Genomic DNA, 19,720 nt, shown 5'->3' with positions numbered 1-19,720 from the left:
CCTAACCCAAAGCCTGTCCCATTATAGATATTCAGAGAATATGGTTCATCTCAGACCAAGTCAAAGAACTTAGATTGTGATAAATGCTAAAAATATGCTCATGCCAGCTGAGGTTGCACACACCTGTAATTCTACCACTTCAAGGAGGCTGAGATAGGAGAATCGCCACACAATGAGACCCTGTCAATAAATTAATAAAAAATCAGGCAAGGCAAGCAAGCTCATGCACTAGATGAATAATTGAAGCTGGGTGTATTTTCTAAGCAATGCAACATGTCCAAAGATCAGTCAACATAATTATTTCAAGGTTGTAAAATTTAATAAGTAAATGATACATGAGTATTGAATTATGCTTAGTGTAGAAGATACATATACTGTATGCTGAGGAAGTAGAGTGAAATCATAAATACTTTAAAAGTCACTCATCTAAAACAAGGTTTTGTGCTTGGAATGTGCCACTTTTCTTAAAATGTTTATTTTCTCTGGCTTAAAAGTGTATTTAATAGGAGAAGCAAATCCGAGCAGAATTTCAGTTTCTACTAGAACTAGTATTTCATTAGCAGTTGCTCTTTGCTGATGTAGTTTGTTCTTTCTCATGCTGATCCTGTGAAGTAGATGGTAAACAAATTTTACAGATGAAGAAACACACTCAAAACACGTTCTGTCTGAGGTTAGTAAATGGCAGATCTGAGGATTCTAATTCAAGATTATCATCAAAGCCTATGATTCAATTACTATTCTCTACTTGATTCTAGTCATTGTAAGTTATTTTGTCTTTAGAGAAATTTTCTTTGTGTAATGATTGTGTAGCATTTCCACAATGCTGATTTCCAGTAGAAGTGTCATGCAAACGTTTCAACAAATTAAGACAATAAGAGATTGCCACATATCAGTCATTTTTTTTGTAGGTCAACAACTATGATATCAGCAATGTGTCCCATAACTATGCTAGAGCTGTCCTTTCCCAGCCCTGCACCATGCTGCATCTCACTGTGCTGCGGGAGAGGCGCTTTGGCAATCGAGCATATAACCATTCTGATAGCTCTCCACGGGAAGAAATTTTCCACGTGATTCTTCATAAACGGGACTCTGGTGAACAGCTTGGCATTAAGTTAGTGCGAAGAACAGATGAGCCAGGCGTTTTCATCCTTGACCTGCTGGAAGGGGGGCTGGCAGCCCAGGATGGCAGGCTCTGCAGCAACGACCGAGTGCTGGCCATCAACGGGCATGACCTGAAGCATGGAACGCCAGAGCTTGCCGCCCAAATCATTCAGGTAAATGCCAGAGGCTGAGCTGTAATTTCTACCCAGCAGTGCTTGTTATCGTTGGCACGTAATGTCAGAACTCATGGGACATTTGACATTCCTTGGAAAAATCAGACATAGTTGCTTAAATTCTTTTTTTTTTCTTTTTTTTTTTTTTTTTTTTTTTTTTGGTACTGGGGATCGAACTCGGGTCCTTGTGCTTGCGATATAGCTGCTTAAATTCTTTAACACAGCTGCTTAAATTCTTTAAAAGCCACGCTATAACTTCCTTGTAGATGATTTTTTTTTTCTGAAAACTGTATTCCTGTCATCTTTTGGGCCAGCTGTTAATACGGTGGAAAATCTATTTCACATTCATTTCTTATTTGATCTCTGGGCTCCATCTAGTAAGGCAGATATAAATAGCAGTGTCCACCTTCAACAAGGAGGAAGGTTAGGCTCAGAGGAACTGTGGTTATTAGACTTGTGAGTAATGAGACTCCCTTCAGGAGCCACATAAGTAGGAGAAAAAATTTTATTTGTTAAGAATAACTTGTCTAGCTGGGCATGGTGACGCATACGTATAATCCTAGCACTCGGGAGCCTGAGACAGGAGGATCGCGGTGAGTTCGAGACCAGCCTGAGCTACATAGTGAGTTCCAGGTCAGTCTCAACTACATAATGAGACCTTGTCTGAAAAAACCGAAAAAAAGAATAACTTGTCTCAGCCAGGTAAAGTAAGAGTTCAAGGCCAGCCTTGGCAACATAAAGAAACCCCATCTTTACAAAAAAGATTTTTAAGGAATTTGAAGTGTTTTAAGCAATCGTAAAATTGGTCCTACAGTATTTCTGTGAAGGGACGATAGTCATTATTGAAAGAAGGCTCGTTTTCAGGAAGAGCATGAAGACAATTGAAAAATCATCCAGAGCGGATCCGCTGGTTCTGCAGCATGCCATTGGAGTTAATGATGGGGGCATACTCTACAGGGATAATAGTGAAGCTGAGAGGGATTTCTCTTAAGCACAACAGAATGTTATAAAGGAAACCACACATTAATATAATTAAGCATCAGGTTGCTGAAATGTGTTTAAAACACAATCAAATAACAGTGAAAATTTAAGACTAAATACAAGTCTCAACTCCTTTTATTGCACTGAGAGGAGATTCAGGTGTTGGTCTCATTTTATAGACTTGAGATTTAAAGAAATTGGGTTCCTTAAAATTCCATGAAATTGAAGACAACTGTTAGAACCCATTCCTGTGGATGTCAGCCAGTTCCTACACTATTAAAAAGCAGTTCTTATAAGAGTGGAGATTGGTGGGAAGGAAAAAGGTAGGGGGGCTGTTACGGGACTTGACTGAAGAAGTGTAAGTGTCATAAGAGGAGTAAGATTCTCAAATAATCTTCACTGAATTTCTTATCAAAATATGGAAAATACAGTAGGTAGAAACTAAATTTCCCCTAATATTTTATATTTAGATTTCTATAGTTACGTCATATTTTATAATTTTTCCCAAGTAGTAGAAAACTAAAGTTGCTGAATTTGATAATTTTTGACAAAGAATTAAAAATCTTACTGTTTTTGGATTATTAAAAAAGTACATATAAACTATCTATAATGACACATACCTATAATCTCCAATCAGGAAATTGAGGCAAGAGGATTGTGATTTCGAGGCCAGCCTGGACTACAAGACCCTGTCTGGGAAGGAAGGAGTGAGGGAGAGAGGAGGGCAGGCGGGCAGACAGACATGCCCTAACTTGTAAATGATGTGTGTTTTTTAAATCTTTGTCAACAGTATGTTGAGAGCATCTTAAATGAAATTAGGTACAGACTCGCATCATGAATTTTAGTAGCTATTTAGTGCATAGGTACCATAATTTAATTACCCCTCTGTTCACAGACTTTGATGCTTTGTTTTCCAGTTTAAGACATTTTGCTAACCTTCCCTCCAGAAAGATCTTTCCAGTTTTATACTCCCAGCAACAGGACTTGCCTCTCATAAATTACAAATATTGTTATTTAGCATCTTACATTTCTATATCTTGTTTTGCTTTGTTTTCTTTTTTTTTTTGATTTTTGCAATACTGAAGATTGAACTCAGGGGTACCCTGTCACCAAGCTATATCCCCCATCCCTTTTTTAAAAAATTTTGAAACAGGGTCTTGCCAAGTTGCCCAGGTGGGATTCAGATTTATAATGCTCCTGCCTTTGCCTCTTTAATTAAAAGTTTGATTTGTAGCAAAACTTCTGACGTGTTTAACACTCTGAAGTGCTAAATGCACAGCCTTTGTGCACTTCCATCACATTAACAGAATTTTGTCTTTCAAGCCATCTTGAAAGATTAAAAACTTGCTTTCCATTAATAGGTTTGTAAAAGCTGTTTTCAAGTGAAGTTGAAATGATGACGTTATTTGTAAGATGTTAAACAATGATGATGACTGTATATATTGAAATAAAATCCAAGACCAAGACCTGTCATTTAAAGGTACAAGATCCCAATGGTGAATATAACTGTACTGTATATGTAAAAAGTACCAATAAACTCAATGAGAAAAAAAAAAACCAAAAGAGCTATTCAGCACTTCACAGCAGTATAATAATCCAAAGTGTCAAGATCTTAAATCTGTCAAGTTTCTAAACACTCTTCCTTACTTACTAGCCATTATTCAAGTCTCTAGTCTCTGCTTGAAGAATGCTTCAGTTATTTTGAAGAACTTGTCTAAAATTATTTAGTTTAGTAAAATGCATAAGTAGATAATTTATAGTAGGGTATTAAAATTGCCTATCACTTATTTCTTAGTTGAACAGAAAATAAAGTGATTTTTTAACATTAACTTTAATCACAGGGGAGGTTTCTACTTTACCACAATTTCTGAAAGCAGTCTCTAATATTAAAATTGAGGACTATCCCCAGTGCCAAAAAAAAGCCAGGGATTTAGCTCACTGATTCTGCCGTCTGCATCGCAAGCACAGGGTCCCAAATTCAATCTCCAGTTCCCTCCCCCCCAAAAAAATAAATAATAAAATAAATAAAATTGAGGAAGTGATCATAACCAAGAATAAGCATCAAATAAATAAGACTTGTACTTTAAAAAACAAGGACAAAATGAATTTTAATGTGTAGTAGACATGAATCTATATTTAAGATGGATTACAGGATTCTTAATTTGAAATGATAGCCATGAACCTCTCAAATAATTTAACATTTAACTCTGTGTGTGTGTGTGTGTGTGTGTGTGTGTGTGTGTGTCTATAAAAGTATAACTTACATCCTCTGTGCTGCCAGGTGAGGCTTGGTACTTTGAGAAGTATGTAGAAAATTTAGCTGCCTGTAATCTTTAAAGTGATAAGCATTATTCGTGACAGGTGATAATGTGTTTTCTCCAGGCCAGTGGAGAGAGGGTGAATTTAACAATTGCTAGACCTGGGAGGCCCCAGCAGGGTAACACCATCCGAGATGCAGGAACTCATGGCAGCAGCCAGTACCATACACAGCCACTGTCTCACAACAGACCAAGCTCACATAAGGTAAGGGTTTTGTTGTTGTTGTTGTTGTTTTCATTTATATCACCCTCAGAGTATTATTATTACAAGCTGATAAGATGCAAATGAAGGCTTTTTGTGTGGCACTTACACCTCAATAAAGCAATTCTTTTAAAAGATTTCAATGCAGACTGTTCTCTGTTGGAAAGGAGATATTAGGGATGTGAGATACATGTTTTCCCTCCTTGAAGAGTGGATGGCTTCTTTATCTCAGTTCCTCAGTCACTAGTAGTTTCTTGGCAGGGAATGTTCCCCTGTCAAATTATGACTAGAAATATATGGTCTTCCAGAAAAGTCTTATTTAGTCCTAATTAAAAGTGGGATTTATCATGGGTTGCTTATTTAAATGTAAGCACTGGTTATAGGATTGAAAAAGGATTGTGGAAACATAATTGGCAAGTCTATGTGTAGCAAGCAGTTGGGTGTGTTGCCTATAGTAATGAATTAGACATGAATATTAAACATAACCATAAATTCTGATGAGTATGTGTGTGTGTGTGTATATATACATACATATATATATGTATATGACGTTTTATGCTACAGCATAGAGAAATACATTATGGTACTAAATTATTTTAAATCTCCACATGTTGAGCTTTGCTACTGTTTCCTCAGAATGAGTACGTCATGGTTTTTTTATTATATTCCAAGGTCATTTATCAACACTAAGAATTTTGATGCTGTCTCACTTGAATTCCAAAACTCAAAAAGGATGAAATGTTAGCATTCTTGATTTACTTACTTGACTTGATCTTTCATTTAAATCCAACTTCCAGTAGGCTAGGAATGTAACAGTGATGTGATATTCATCCAGTTCTCTGAAAGTGTAAGCTAATTATGAGCTTCAGAGGTCATTCACCTTAAGTGAAATTAAAGTGCTTCACTAAATAAAAACTATTGATCATCTTTAAAAAACTATAGAAAGCTCCATTTTTGCTAATGATCTTTTAAATTTAAATATATGTAGGCTGGGGATTTAGCTCAGTGGTACCTCTGCCTGCCTCACAAGCACAGGGTCCTGAGTTCAATCCCTGATACCAAAAAAAATTAAAAAAAAGTACAAATTTAAATATATTTGAGAGAATAATTCCCTTTGAAATCTGTTACTGGTATCCTAAGAAAGACAGTATTTTGGGTCCATCAGGTGTCTTTGGTTTTTCATTTAGTTAATACTGAAGAGGAATTATAACCACAGACTCGTTCTTATTTCTGAACAAAAATCTAAATGTAAGAACGAAGCCTATGGACCAGGGATTTGGCTCAGTGGTTCCATCGCCTACCTCGCAAGTGCAAAGGGCCCGAGTTCGATCCCTAGTACAAAAAAAAAAACAAACAAAGGAACAAAGCCTGTAATTTTGCCTTTATAATGACAACTCTATAAAAGGAGTTACTGTTTTGAAAGAGGATTTTGAATTGTTTCATATTAGTTCTTTATAAGCTTTTTATAAAAGTGTATCTAAATATGTATAATTTTAAAATAGGGCCAAAGTTGGTAATTAAATCTTATATGTCATTTAATTTAATAGTAACTTGAGACATGCGTGTCTGACAGCATTATAGTTTTAAGACAATTTAAAAATTCTACTTAATCATTCTGATATTCATATAGAGAACTTTGCGTATTTTATTTTTATTTTGTGCACTTGTGTTTTTCTCTTTTAACTTTGCTAATTCTTTAATTTTATGTAACAATGTTTTAAAGAGTAGTGCTGACTTCATTCTTATTCTAGGTACTATGCAAACTCTAGCTGGTTAGAATAATTCATGGAATGGAATGGATTAGTTTAGCTGTTCACCACTAAGACTGAATTTGTTGTCAAATCTCGATTAAGAACAAGATCTCCCAGGGAAAGCAAATCACCAAAACAATCTGCTCATTGGTTATAATCATTAAAAATTAAAGTACAGTATATATTAGTCTACCACGTACTTCTCACTAGTTGCTTGATAAACATTCATATGGTATTCAACCTTTTGTACCTTGAAGCATACTGAGTGTAATCTTTGAAGTTTGGTTTGATTTTTGGGGGAAAAATTGGATGTATTTATTGTATATAGACCAATAAAATATCCATCCTTAAATTGTCTAACTATCTACAGACTGGAACTGCTTAAGTATGCATATTCAAGGCTGTTTTGCCAAGTTATCTTCATAAAGTTGTGTTTTCTCGATTTTGAAAGATACTGAGATGCTTTCATATTCTTACCTAGAAGACTTAAGATGCTGACAAGTGTGCAGGGCCAGAACATTTCCATTTCTAGGAATAATGCTGTGCTGTTGTTACAAGTAGTTACATTGGAACAGGTGATAAAGCTCGGTGGTTGTCTGGCATGTGAGAGACCCTGGGTTCAATCCTCAGCACTAAACAAATAAAACAAAAAGTACAAGTAGTTTCTTTGATAAAAATTAAAGCAGACATGAATTATAGGTCCTAAGAAGGGCAGTTGGAGCCTACATTAGAAAGTTGGTAAATACCATTATTAAGTTAAGTGCATGGCAGCTTTTTAAAATAATTTCATGACAAGTATGCCCACTATCACCACTCCTCTTCAGTATAGTTCTGGAAACATTAGCCACAGCAATTATACATGAAAAAGAAATTAAAGCAATAACTATAGGAAAGGGAGAAGTTAAACTGTCATTATTTGCTGACAGTATGATACTCTGCATTGAAGACCCAAAAAATTCCACCAAAAGACTTCTTCTAGACTTAATTGACTCTTTCAGCAGAGTAGCTGGATACAAAGTCAACACTCAAAAATCAATAGCCTTCTTGTACACAAATAACAGACTCACAGAGAGAGAAATTAGGGAAATAATTCCTTTCACAATAGCATCCAAAAAAAAAAAAAATAGTGAAGTATCTAGGAAACACTAATGAAAGAAGCAAAAGACATCTACAATGCAAACTATAGCACTCTGAAAAAAGAGATCAAAGATATAAAAAAATGGAAAGATATGCACTGCTCCCGGGTAGGAAGAATCAACATAGTAAAAATGGCCATACTACCAAAACTGCTATACAGATTCAGTGCAATCCCTATTGAAATTCCAACACTATATTTCACAGAACTAGAAAAAGTAATCCAGTAATTCATTTGGAACCATGAGACCTAGAATAGCAAAAGCCATCCTAGGCAACAGTGACATGGCAGCAGGTAGAACAATTTCCAATTTGAAACTATACTACAAAGCCACTGTGATAAAAACAGCATGGTACTGGCAAAGAAACAGACCTGAGGATCATTGGAATAGACTGGAAGATACAGAAACAACTCCAGATGTACTCAGCTACTTCATCTTTGACAAAGGAGCCAACCATCTTCACTGGAGGCAAGATTGCCTCTTTAATAAATGGTGTTGGAAAAACTGAATTTCATCGTGCCAAAGATTAAAACTAGACCCTTATCTTTCACCATGCACTAAACTAAAATCCAAGTGGATTAAAGATCTAAATATTAAAACAGAAACACTAAACTGGCTGGAAGATAAATTAGGCAGAACTCTTGAAGACATGGCATAGGAAAAGACTTTATGAACAAATCCTCAGTAGCATGGGAACTAGCAGTAAGAATCAACAACTGAGATTATTAAAAAGCTTCTACACTGCAAAAGAAAACATCAACAGAACTAAAAGACAACCTACAATATGGGAAAAAATTTTACCAGCTGCTCCTCAGACAAAGGACTATTATCTAGAATATATAAAGAACTAAAAAATAATCAGCCCCCCCAAATATAAAGATCCAGTTCAAAAATGGCCATCTGAAATGAACAGACATTTCTCAGACACAGAAGTAAAAACAGCAAGTAAATATATGAAAAAAAGTTCCACATCACTGGTCATTTGAAAGATACAGATGAAAACAACACTGAAATTCCACCTCACCCCACAAAGAATGACTGCTATCAAGATATCAACCAATAATGTGTTGGCAGGGATGTGGGGAGAAAGGAACCCTTCTCCAGTGTTGGTGGGAGTGCAGACTGGTGCAACCACTATGGAAATCAATATGGAGATACCTCAAAGAGCTTGGACTGGAGGTGCCATTGGACTCAACCATCCCTCTACTGGGTCTCTTTACAAAAGAATTAAAAGAATCATACCACAGTAATATATGCACACCCATGTTTATAGCAGCAGTTTTTAATAGCTAAGACTTTGAAACAGCCCATTTGCCCATCAGTCGGAGACTGGATAAAGAAGATGTGGTTTTTCTATAAAATGGAATACTACCCAGCCATAAAGAATGAGAAATTAGAGTCATTCATAGGAAAATGGATGCATATTGAGGCTATACTCTTAAGTGAAATAAATAAGTCACACATGTGTAAATACCAAATAGTTTCTCTGATGTGAAAAACTATAATTGTAAATAAGATCCTAATAGTATAATTGACAGTGTGTAATAGGAAGAAAAAGGCTAAAGGTGTAGAGGAAGTGGAAAGGGTAGGGGAAAGGAAATAAGGGAAAGAAAAAAATATGAGAAAATGGAAATAAAGTATTTGTAAATAGGGAAGGGAGGAGGGGTGAAGGATGAGCCAGGGGTATGGGGAAAAAATGAGAACCAAGACCTGTCATGTAAAGGTACAAGATCCCAATGATGAATATAACTGTACTCTATACCTAAAATGTACCAATCAACTCAATGGGAAAAAAAAATAAAGTCATGAGGGCCGGGGATTTGGCTCAAAGGTTCTGCTGCCTGCCTTGCAAAGGGCCCAAGGTCGATCCCCTAGTACCAAAAGAGAGAATGGGGGAAGAGGAAGGTCATGAAGGGAAATGTTATAATTCTACAGATATAATTCATGTATTTCTGGAGCTCCAGTGGCCCAGTTGGTTACACATAGCATTTATAACTTGTGTATTTCTATTTTCAGTGTTGTTAATATCCCCAATATTCTATAAACATTCATCAATGAACATTAATACTTTTGAGATATTAGCTGCCCCTGTTATACTTACTGTCATAGTGCCTATATGGGTGCTTATGTACAATATAAGTGCATCACACTATATTGAAGATTGGACCTAGGGCCTTTACACTGAGCTATATCCCAACCCTTTTTTTAAGTTTTAATTTTTGAGATAGAGTCTCTGAGTTGCCCAGGGTGGGTTCAAACTTATGTTCCTGCATCAGCCTCCAGAGTGCTGGGATTTACAGACATGAACAGTTATACCCAGCTAGCATCATACTTATAACACACATAAATTCAAATCCTAATGTAGTAAGTTTTAGTTGTATGATTTGAGGCAGATTATATGACCTCTTTGAGTTTGTTTCCACATCAATAAAATGGAGCCAATAATAGTATTTTCTTTCAGCACTTTGTGAGGATTAAATGAAATAATGCAAGCAAGCCAATAGTTTTCTACATTCTAAACTCTAATAAATGATTATTTTAACATTAATTTGCATATGTATACTTTGTTACTAAGTTCTAATTCAAAAAGAAAATTATGTTTTAAATTCTCTTTTTAAAATAAATAAATTCTCTTCTAGGAGTGTCTCAAAAATTAGTAATAGCAAATGTTAGTAAAAGTAGCTTTTCCCTGAGAATATTACTTTGTTGGCAATTCATTTTCCTATCTTTTTTAAAAATGTGGTTATTCCATGTACTTTCAGTTTTTCGTGATGATTTGGGAGGTAAATTTACATTGGCTTTGTGACTGAGCAAATGTAGTACTTGTCAGTAGAATCAAAAATAGAATTATAGTTTTTTTCTGGAAGTTACCAAAATTCATACTTTTGTACTGTTCTATTTTTTTCAAAAACTGGGGAAAAGACAGATAAAAACTGGTTTGTCTGCAGAATCTTAAAACTCAAAAAGATTATTTACTTTCATAGAATTGCTCATTTCTTGGAGCTCAAGATAATTATACAAATGATGTGTTTATTTTACCTTGACTTCCATATGTCAACAGCTCTAATTTCTTTTCAGTTCCATAAATAATCATATGAAAATGCAGTAGTACGACGTTCCACATGACCTGCAAAATAACTATCAAGACATACAATATAGGGGGCAGCGGGCAGGGTAAAAAAAAAAAGACATACAATATAACTTTGTATTGCTTTTAGTCCTTAGTAAGATGTAAAAGAAAGAAAGAAAGAAAATAGAACATGCCATATTAGTTATCACCTTAGTTCAAGCAGTTTTTGCCTCAGCTATATATTACTCACTGTTTTTTTCCCTTTCGTGCTTTAGGATCTTACTCAGTGTGTTACATGCCAAGAAAAACATATTACTGTAAAGAAGGAACCACATGAATCCCTTGGAATGACAGTCGCTGGAGGCAGAGGAAGTAAGAGTGGTGAATTGCCCATCTTTGTGACCAGTGTGCCACCTCACGGCTGCCTTGCACGAGATGGCAGAATTAAGAGAGGTAAAATAGGATCACAAGTATCTACCACCTCTTATTCTTGAGTTAAGCTCACATTTTAAAAAACAGAATATCTAAAAAGTTTCCTATTAAACCTGATTTTTCAAAATTCTGTAAAATGTCCCTTTTTTATAAAACATAACATCTTTCTGTAAGGTTAGGAAAATACCTGGTGTAAAAGAAAATTGCTGAACTTTGATGATGGTTCCATAATTTGCAAACAGTTATCTGACTGTTGGATTATTTTTATTTTGAAAAAGATCCTCTAAGAGGCTTAAGCTTCTACAATTATGGCAAACAACTCTACTCTGAGTAAATGTTGCTTATAAATGTCTATGCTGAAGGGGACTCAGAAAGTAAGTGGGACAGAAGAAAAACCTAATTTTAGGGCTAAACTCATTCACTACTTACATTCCCTTTCAGTGTTACATAATTTGCATAGCTGGAGTTGATCCGAAGTTTGTGGGTTATTGTTAATCTAATTTGCATATGTGGTAGGGTACAGTTAACCACTGTTCCCATAATAAAAAGTAGACTGTCTTTTGGCCTGGTTTGTGCATATGAGAAGAAAATTGTACCTTAAAAGTTACTTTTCCCTTAAGTTCAATCCCCGGTACCAAAAAAAAAAGTACAGAAGTTACTTTTCCAAGAATTAAGTTGGGCTCATACCTCACCACATATACAAATGTTAACCCATAATGAATTCAATACATAGATGTAAGAGTTGAAACTCTTGAAGAAAACACAGGTGTAAATCCTCATGACCTTCAATTAGGCAGTGGTTTCTTACATATAAAGAACTCTTACAATTCGATATGTAAAACTACAAATAACCTAATTTATTTATTTTTTTCAGCTTTAATTGAGTTTATTGGTACATTTTAGGGATACAGTACAGTTACATTCATTGTTGGGATCTTGTACCTTTACATGACAAGTCTTGATTCTCATTTTTTCCCCTTACCGCTGCCCTCCCTTCCCCCCAAATAACCTAATTTAAAGAAGACAAAAAATCTGAATAGATGCTTCTCAAAGAAGATAAACAAAAGACCAACAATCAGATGGAAAAGCTGCTCAACATCACTGGTTATTTGAGAAATGGGAATCAAAACTGCAGTGAGATATCACCTCAATACCCATTAGGGTAACTGTAATAAGAAAGACAGGCAATAACAGCATTGGCAAGGATAAGGAGAAATGTGAAATCCTCATACATTTCTGGTGGGAATATAAACTAGTACAGTTGTTAAGGGAAACAGTTGGTAATTCCTCCAAGAGCTAAGCCATATGACCCAGCACATCTACTCCTGAAGAAATGAGATTTATGCACATAAAAACTAGCATGCCTATGTTCATAGCAACATTATTCTCAGTAGCCAAAAGATGGAAACAACCCAAATGTTCGTTTACTGGTAAACTGATCAACAGAATGTGGTCTGTCCATACAATGAAATATTTGACCATAAAAAGGAATAAAGTATTGTCACATTATACAATATAGATGATTTTTGAAGATATTATACTAAGTGAAAGACTTCATTTTATGAAATGTCCATGAAATGTTTACCTCTTATAAGTAAACCTACAAGAAACCAAAAGTAGATTAGTAATGGTTGCTTAGAGGTGGGATAAGGGCAATGACTGCTAGTTTTTGAGGTGGGTGATAAAAATATTCTGTAAATTATTGTGTTGACATTTGTATAACTGAACATACTAAAAACCATAAAATTGTGTGTTTTAAATGAATCAGTTGATAGGTGAATTAAATCTCAATAAGGCTACTGTTTTTAAAAAAAGTTATTTAGTTGTAGAATCTGGGGTAACTTTATTATGTTTTCTACAATGAGAAGGTTTTGCTCTAATGATCTGAAAAATAGATGATAAATTAGGAAAATGAGAAATTCTGTAGGCTTTATCATACAAATACCTGCTTCCTCCAAACATAATTCTTTCTTTCCTAACCTTTTATCTGATCCTATTGCCCTTTTTCATTATATTACTTGGGAAAGCAACACATCTTTTCTCCCAGAAGCAAGGGAAAATGTTTCAATCCTGTTTCATTTCGTTGTATAGCCCAAGGATAAGGACATTATCTCTGTACATATTATAGTATGTTTCCCCTGAGTGAACTTTGCAAGGCTCTCTTTATGTATAAAACTGTGTAAATGTGAAATAGGACATATTAAAGAGCAAAGGGTCAAATGGTTTTTGAATTGGGAAGAACTGTTGAAATTTCTGAAGCTCAAAGCAGAGAAGTAAACATGCATGGGGTCTCTACACAGACAAACTTGAACTAATGCTTTGGTCTTCCAGTTAGATCAAGGTGCTCCAGGCCACATTTCTTGCTCTGTATTATGGCATTATTTAAAATTTTGAATTGTTTTAGGGTATCCTCCATTAATTGGACTTGTTTTTATAGTTAGAAAATAGATAGGGATTTTCTAAAAGGTCTTTTTCCTTATCTGAGTTATTGGAAGTAGTGTTTGTTGATTAGTTTGTAGACAGGAATTATAGGGATATAATCACTTGGAGGCAGAGATGAGTTTTCTGGTTTCTTCACTTGAACAGGTGATGTATTGCTAAACATCAATGGCATTGACTTGACAAACTTAAGTCACAGTGAGGCTGTTGCTATGCTGAAGGCCAGTGCTGCTTCCCCGGCTGTTGCCCTCAAAGCACTAGAGGTCCAGATCATCGAGGAGGCCACTCAGACCTCAGAGGAGCTGCCAAGTACTTTCAGTGAAAATGAGTATGATGCGAATTGGTCCCCGTCGTGGGTCATGTGGCTTGGGCTTCCAAGGTACTGATTGTTTTTGTTGTTTTATGGAATAATCATACTTGCACCCTTTATCAATGTGAGACAGTTACTTACCTATGGTGGAATAATCTTAGACTAGAATAGAATTCATGCTTCAGATATATAGGGACCTGAAGAGAAGGTTTTTGGTTTTGAGGTTTTATTTTGTTTTTTTACAACAAAAATGATTGGACTGTGTCAAACATGTTTATGCCATGCATCAAAACTGGTTTTTTTTTCTTCCCACTGAAACTTAAACATGGGTTAAATGGTTGCTGTTAAACTCCTACAGAACTACTACTAACATGGGAGATTCCATCCTTCAGAGAAGCCTCTGTATTTTGTTCATTTCTCAACCTGACACCTGGACCTGCCAGTGTAAGCTGGAAAGGCAGCACCAGTTGGAGAAGAAGCCACTGCCCATGCTGTGCAGATGCCCATGAGTTTAGCAGAGCCTCTGTCACTCAACTAACGGCAGGCAGAGTGGCCACATCATAGAGAAGTAGCCGTAGCGCTTCCTTTAATCCTCATTTGTCAATGCCAGTCTAACTTGGGCTTCATATCTTTGTTCACAATATTTCCTGCTGTGTCAGGTAGAGTAAGAAAGTGTTAGATGAGAATGAGGCAGTATTATGAAATCCATTTTTGAGACCACCTGTTCTGAAAGAAAATTGGTCAATAAGAGGCCATTGTTTGTCAAGTCTCAGCTGTGTGCACTTATATCCAAGAGCCACGCGTGAGTAGCAGCTCTGCTTTCCTGAAAGGGAGGCTCTTCTACTGCTCTTTGCTGAAGGCATGTTTGTTTTTATCATTTTTTCCCCCCTGGTGCTTGATATTGTTTGTTTTTGTTTTTTGGTACGAGGGATCGAACTTGTGTCCTTGCTCTTGTGAGGCAGGAGGCGGAACCATTGAGCTAAATCCCCATCCCTGGGGGCATGTTTGTTGCAGAAGATTCAGAATAACCAAAATAACTGTCTCCAAACCTTGGTCCGCCCCAAAAGCTTCCCTACAAGTCCTTTGTCATCCATGAACTCAGAAACTAAAGCACAAATACATATTGCTTTACAGAATCAGTATTAAGAATTTTTTAATAGATTAAAAATAGGAGGTCTTTTTCTAGAGACCTATTGGTCTAATTTCACTTAATAATGAAAAACTATTATAAAAAGATACTTTTTGGAAATCATTTTGTAGTTGTTTGCAGTGTGCGGGCCCAGGGTCTGTAGAACACCAGGTGCTCTTCCGCTGAGCCACACCACCACCTTCTACCTGCTTTTGAAACTACACTGTTGATCATTGTCTTCTTTCATTTGAGTGTTAAGAGCAGCAGTACTAGCCCTCTTTCATATTACTTTGTAATTTCTCTTCTATATACAAATGATTATTAGAACTGAGGATGTTGACAATGCAGCAAGCAAATTATTAGCACATAATATTTTTATACAGATTTCTGAGATTTTACCTGAAACTAGCTTTATTTAAGCTTTCTGCTTATGTGTGTTTATATCTATGTCTTCACCTGGGAAGAGAAGACTAGAAAAAGTTAGAGAAATATGCAAGTCTGCCTAGCACTACACCTGTGCTACAAAATCAACTGAGTAACAGGCTAGGAGGTGTGGCTCAGCAGTAAAGCACTTGCCTAGCATATACAAGGCTGTGAGTTCCATCCTCAGCACCAATAACAACAGAAATAATAAAGTCAAAAGGAAATAAATTAGTAGCCCTCTTTCTTTGTTTCCAAGAGTGGTACTTATACTGTGTTCTGGGTTTCTAGCATAGATGCGCAGCTTGTGAATGCCTCTATGTTTTTTCTTTCTTTTTGTGTTTGGTCACAGTGCCCTTCATAGCTGCCATGATATAGTTTTACGAAGAAGCTACTTGGGAAGTTGGGGCTTCAGTATTGTTGGTGGATATGAAGAGAACCACACCAATCAACCTTTCTTCATTAAAACTATTGTCTTAGGAACTCCTGCTTATTACGATGGGAGGTTAAAGTGAGTCTTGTTGTGATATTACTTATACATGAGCTAGCTCAGGGGTCAGCACTCTGTCTAGCCTGTGGTCTACTTTTGTAAATAAAGTTGTATTGCAGTATAGTCACGCTCATTCTTAACCTGTGGCTGCTTCTGCACAGGTTTGAGTTGTCCTGGCAGAGACCATATGGTTCAGAAAGCCTAAAATATTTATTGTAGGGCTTTTTACAGAAAAAAACCCGATCTAGAGTAAAGCATAAGTTTTAGCATCTTGTTACTTAGAACTATATTTTATTCATCTGATGACCAGAACTGAACCTGAGTCATTTTATTGGATACACTGTGACATGATAATGAGCTCAAAGCAGTTTTTCCATATGACCTACTCAGGTTCAGTCTTGCCACAAGATAACTCTACTTTATTGTTCACCATAGCACTAATCTTTACCAGATACTGTATTTTTACAGGATCCATAAAGGAGGGATTTTGTTGCATTTGTTGTTGTATCTCTAGCAGTCATAACAAGGATATAGTAAAATCTCAATAAATAATTGATGAATGAATGTACAATAGGTTCTAGTATGCCAGGAACAATGCTAAGGGATTCATGCGTTATTTAATCTTAACAACCTTACAAGGTAAATGTGTTACTATTCCTCTTTTGCACACAAGATAACTAAGGCTTAGGAAGGCTAAGAACTTGCCCAAGTTCGAATAGCTGAAAGTGTTGATTGGCATTCACACACAGGACTGTCTGGCTCAGAGCCCTGCCCACTAAGCCTTCTGCTAACTGCCACCAGTACACAGAAAGTATTCAGCCAGCATGCAGCCTCTTCTATTTCAAAGCTCAGGCACCAGAAGAAAGAAAAGATGTGTCAAGGGATTGTCACCAACAGAGAAGAGGTGATTGATTGTAATCCTTAGTGCCTAAACAGAAGAACTACTTCTTTTAAAAGTAGATGTCAACATGCTGGAAAGAATGCTGCACACATGCAGAGATTGTACTGTCTGCAAAGAAGAATGACACCTAAACAACACTTTAAAAATGTTTATGAGAAGAATGCTCCAGATCAGTCTTTATTGATAAATGAAAAAAATCATTATTTTAGAATGAATAAATATTCTCTTAGCTAAGTTATCAGCTGAGCTCAGTTCATTCATAATAGTCAAAATAATAACCATCAGGCTGAAGGATATAACGCACTGGTAGAGTATTTGGCTAGCATGTATACAGCCCCAGGTTCCCTCTTGAGTACTGAAAATAATAGCAATAATAATAACAGTAACAGCCAACACTTGGCACATGCATTATCTCACAACTGATTTATTTTTGTAGTGCTGTCAGTTGAACCTAGCTAGGGTCTTGAACCATGCTAGGCAGGGGATCTACCACCCACCTACACCAATGATATTTGGTACTTTTTACAGAAAGAGCAGATTGACTCACCTAATTATATCTTACCTTGTACAAAAATTATTCTGCTTGTTTGCTTACCTGTTTTGGAAGAAGTGTTGCAGGAGTATTCTTGATTGGCAAGTGAAAGCCAGTGTGGGTTTAATAATTGTCTCTCAAAGTAGTTAATACATCCTTGATAGTAAATCAGTAAGTAAAATTGTGATTTTCATGCTAAACAATTAATATAATGTTTTTAACACTGTTGAAATAGTAACATTCTGCTTCTGTTTCTGTTTGTCCTTGTCCAGATGTGGAGACATGATTGTCGCTGTAAATGGCTTGTCTACTGTGGGTATGAGCCATTCTGCCCTGGTTCCCATGTTGAAAGAACAGAGGAACAAAGTCACCTTGACCGTTATTTGTTGGCCTGGCAGCCTTGTGTAGATTTTTGAAATTGGTTTCCAGTCTTCCTTCTTCTTTTTTAAATTTTTTAAAGAAAATCCTTTGGTTGCATTGTGCTAGGAGATATTGGCACAGCTGGTAGACCCAGGGCCCAAAACAACTAAGGTCATCTTTTTTAAAATTATTATTATTTAAATGGTTTTCTAAAGTTAGCTACAATTCTTTTAGCTTGGAGACAGTCTTCCACTAACCCTGGTGAGTTTATATTTTCAGAATTCAAACTCTCAGGTCTTTAGTAATGAATACAGCCCACCCAAACGGTGACCCAGCCAGCTAAATTAAAGTGGTGGTTCTTTGTTTTCAGTAACTGAATGATAAAATGAGTTATATGTTTCCCCAAGACTGATGTTAGTGCAGCCGCAAACAATAACATTTAGTGCTGTCACAAGCAATGATATGAATAGATACATTTTACATTTGAGTGATAACCATTGCTTGTTTTTCATTGGTGCCAACATTTCAGCACTTCATACTGTTTAGAAAGTGATTTTTCTGGTTTATCTACTAGATGATGAAGACATAAGTCTGACAGTGCTAAAAATTTTTTTAAAAAATTAATGTACCTTTATTAGAAGTGTAGAGAATAAAAGCTAATGTAAGCTATTATGTAGAGACAAAGGAGTCAGGAGGTTATTATACCCTAGTACAGGTATGGGTAAAGCCGCATTTACTGTAACAGTCCAAAGGCACTCAAGATTCATTTCCAAAGGAATGTTTTGCTACACAGAAAATTTTTGAAGCCGTTTTTGCTAAAAATCATTTCTAGAGTTTGTATTATATTTATCAGCAATCTTGTCTGTAAATGTTTTTGTGATTTATCCAATTAAGCTAGATGATAAAGCTAAAACCACGTTGCTATTAAATACACACAAACATACACACACATCATAGCTAAGTAGAAAAGAGACCTTTTTATTTTATTCAAATAGCCTTTTTTTTAGTGTTTTAGAAGCCCTTAGTTTTCCCATTTTTCTTATCAAACTGAAGCAAAAGGCTGAAAAGCTGTTTTTAGTTTTGTTTTGTTTAAGTCTGAAATAGTTAAGGTTTTAGATGTTAATATCTTTCAGTCTGCTCTTGCTCACTAGACTATTTTATATTTTTAAAATATTTTTGAAAACTGTCTCACCCCCTATTCAACACAGTTGTGCTTTGAACACGTAAGGAAGTAAGAAAAATATATTTACTAATATTATGCATACTTGAAGAAAGTTTCATAGAAACTTAGTACAGAATCTGAGCTAATTTACAAGTGACCTCTGTAACAAATGGTATTGATACTCATAGAATGTATTTCAACTACTACAGTATATTATGAAGCATGACCACTTCATTTTCAAGCGCATTGCTGGGGTTTATTATATCTGTAGCATGTTATTGATTATTCCAGTTAGTTTTATAATGCTTTGTAAAAATAGTTCTCTTTGGAATAAATAAGAATTAGCAACAGTAATCACTACTGACTTGTTCAACCCTGTAGCAACACTGTATGGTCAGTACTTAACCAGGATACAGTGCAGTATATTACTGTTACATGAGGATTGGCTTTTAAAGCAATTTGATATTGAAGTGCTTTGATATTCTAAATGACATGGAACAAGGGTTTTTTCTGCTCTCCAAATAGAATTTTGTAACCAACATTGCTATTTTTTTAAAGTTTATAAGAATGTATCATTTCTTGGAGCATGACCATCCATCAACAAATAGCATAACTGCTACTTGGTCATATATAAAATACATTGAACCTGATGGTCTAATGAGTATTTTGAAAGAATTTTTTTCAGTATTTTTATCATGAAAATCTGGGAATCAGCCAACACAGAGTTGAAGAGAAACTGTAGCTTTTGGTCAGAATGATATTTGGTGACGGAGACTTGTTCATAACTTATTGTTACTGTTGATATGTTTGAAT

The 19,720-nt window shown here is 35.7% G+C and overlaps 1 protein-coding gene across 1 annotated transcript in view; it reads left to right on the top strand.

The window, feature by feature from the left end:
• Positions 1-18,735, top strand: part of Lnx2 (ligand of numb-protein X 2) — a 93,321-nt gene extending 74,586 nt beyond the window's left edge. Inside the window, exons 5-10 of the mRNA XM_010623837.1 lie at positions 909-1,274; positions 4,638-4,778; positions 11,008-11,185; positions 13,751-13,982; positions 15,815-15,973; positions 17,658-18,735. Of these exons, the coding sequence (XP_010622139.1) occupies positions 909-1,274; positions 4,638-4,778; positions 11,008-11,185; positions 13,751-13,982; positions 15,815-15,973; positions 17,658-17,793 (1,212 nt within the window). The 3' untranslated portion in view covers positions 17,794-18,735. The remainder of the gene's footprint in view (positions 1-908; positions 1,275-4,637; positions 4,779-11,007; positions 11,186-13,750; positions 13,983-15,814; positions 15,974-17,657) is intronic.
• The last annotated feature ends 985 nt before the right edge of the window (positions 18,736-19,720 follow it).

Source organism: Fukomys damarensis, unplaced genomic scaffold (assembly GCF_012274545.1).
Source record: "Fukomys damarensis isolate Sample0158 unplaced genomic scaffold, DMR_v1.0_HiC HiC_scaffold_38, whole genome shotgun sequence".
NCBI classification, from domain to species: domain Eukaryota; kingdom Metazoa; phylum Chordata; class Mammalia; order Rodentia; family Bathyergidae; genus Fukomys; species Fukomys damarensis.
The sequence above is the reverse complement of the archived record's forward strand: the minus strand, read 5'-3'. Positions and strand labels throughout refer to the sequence as shown.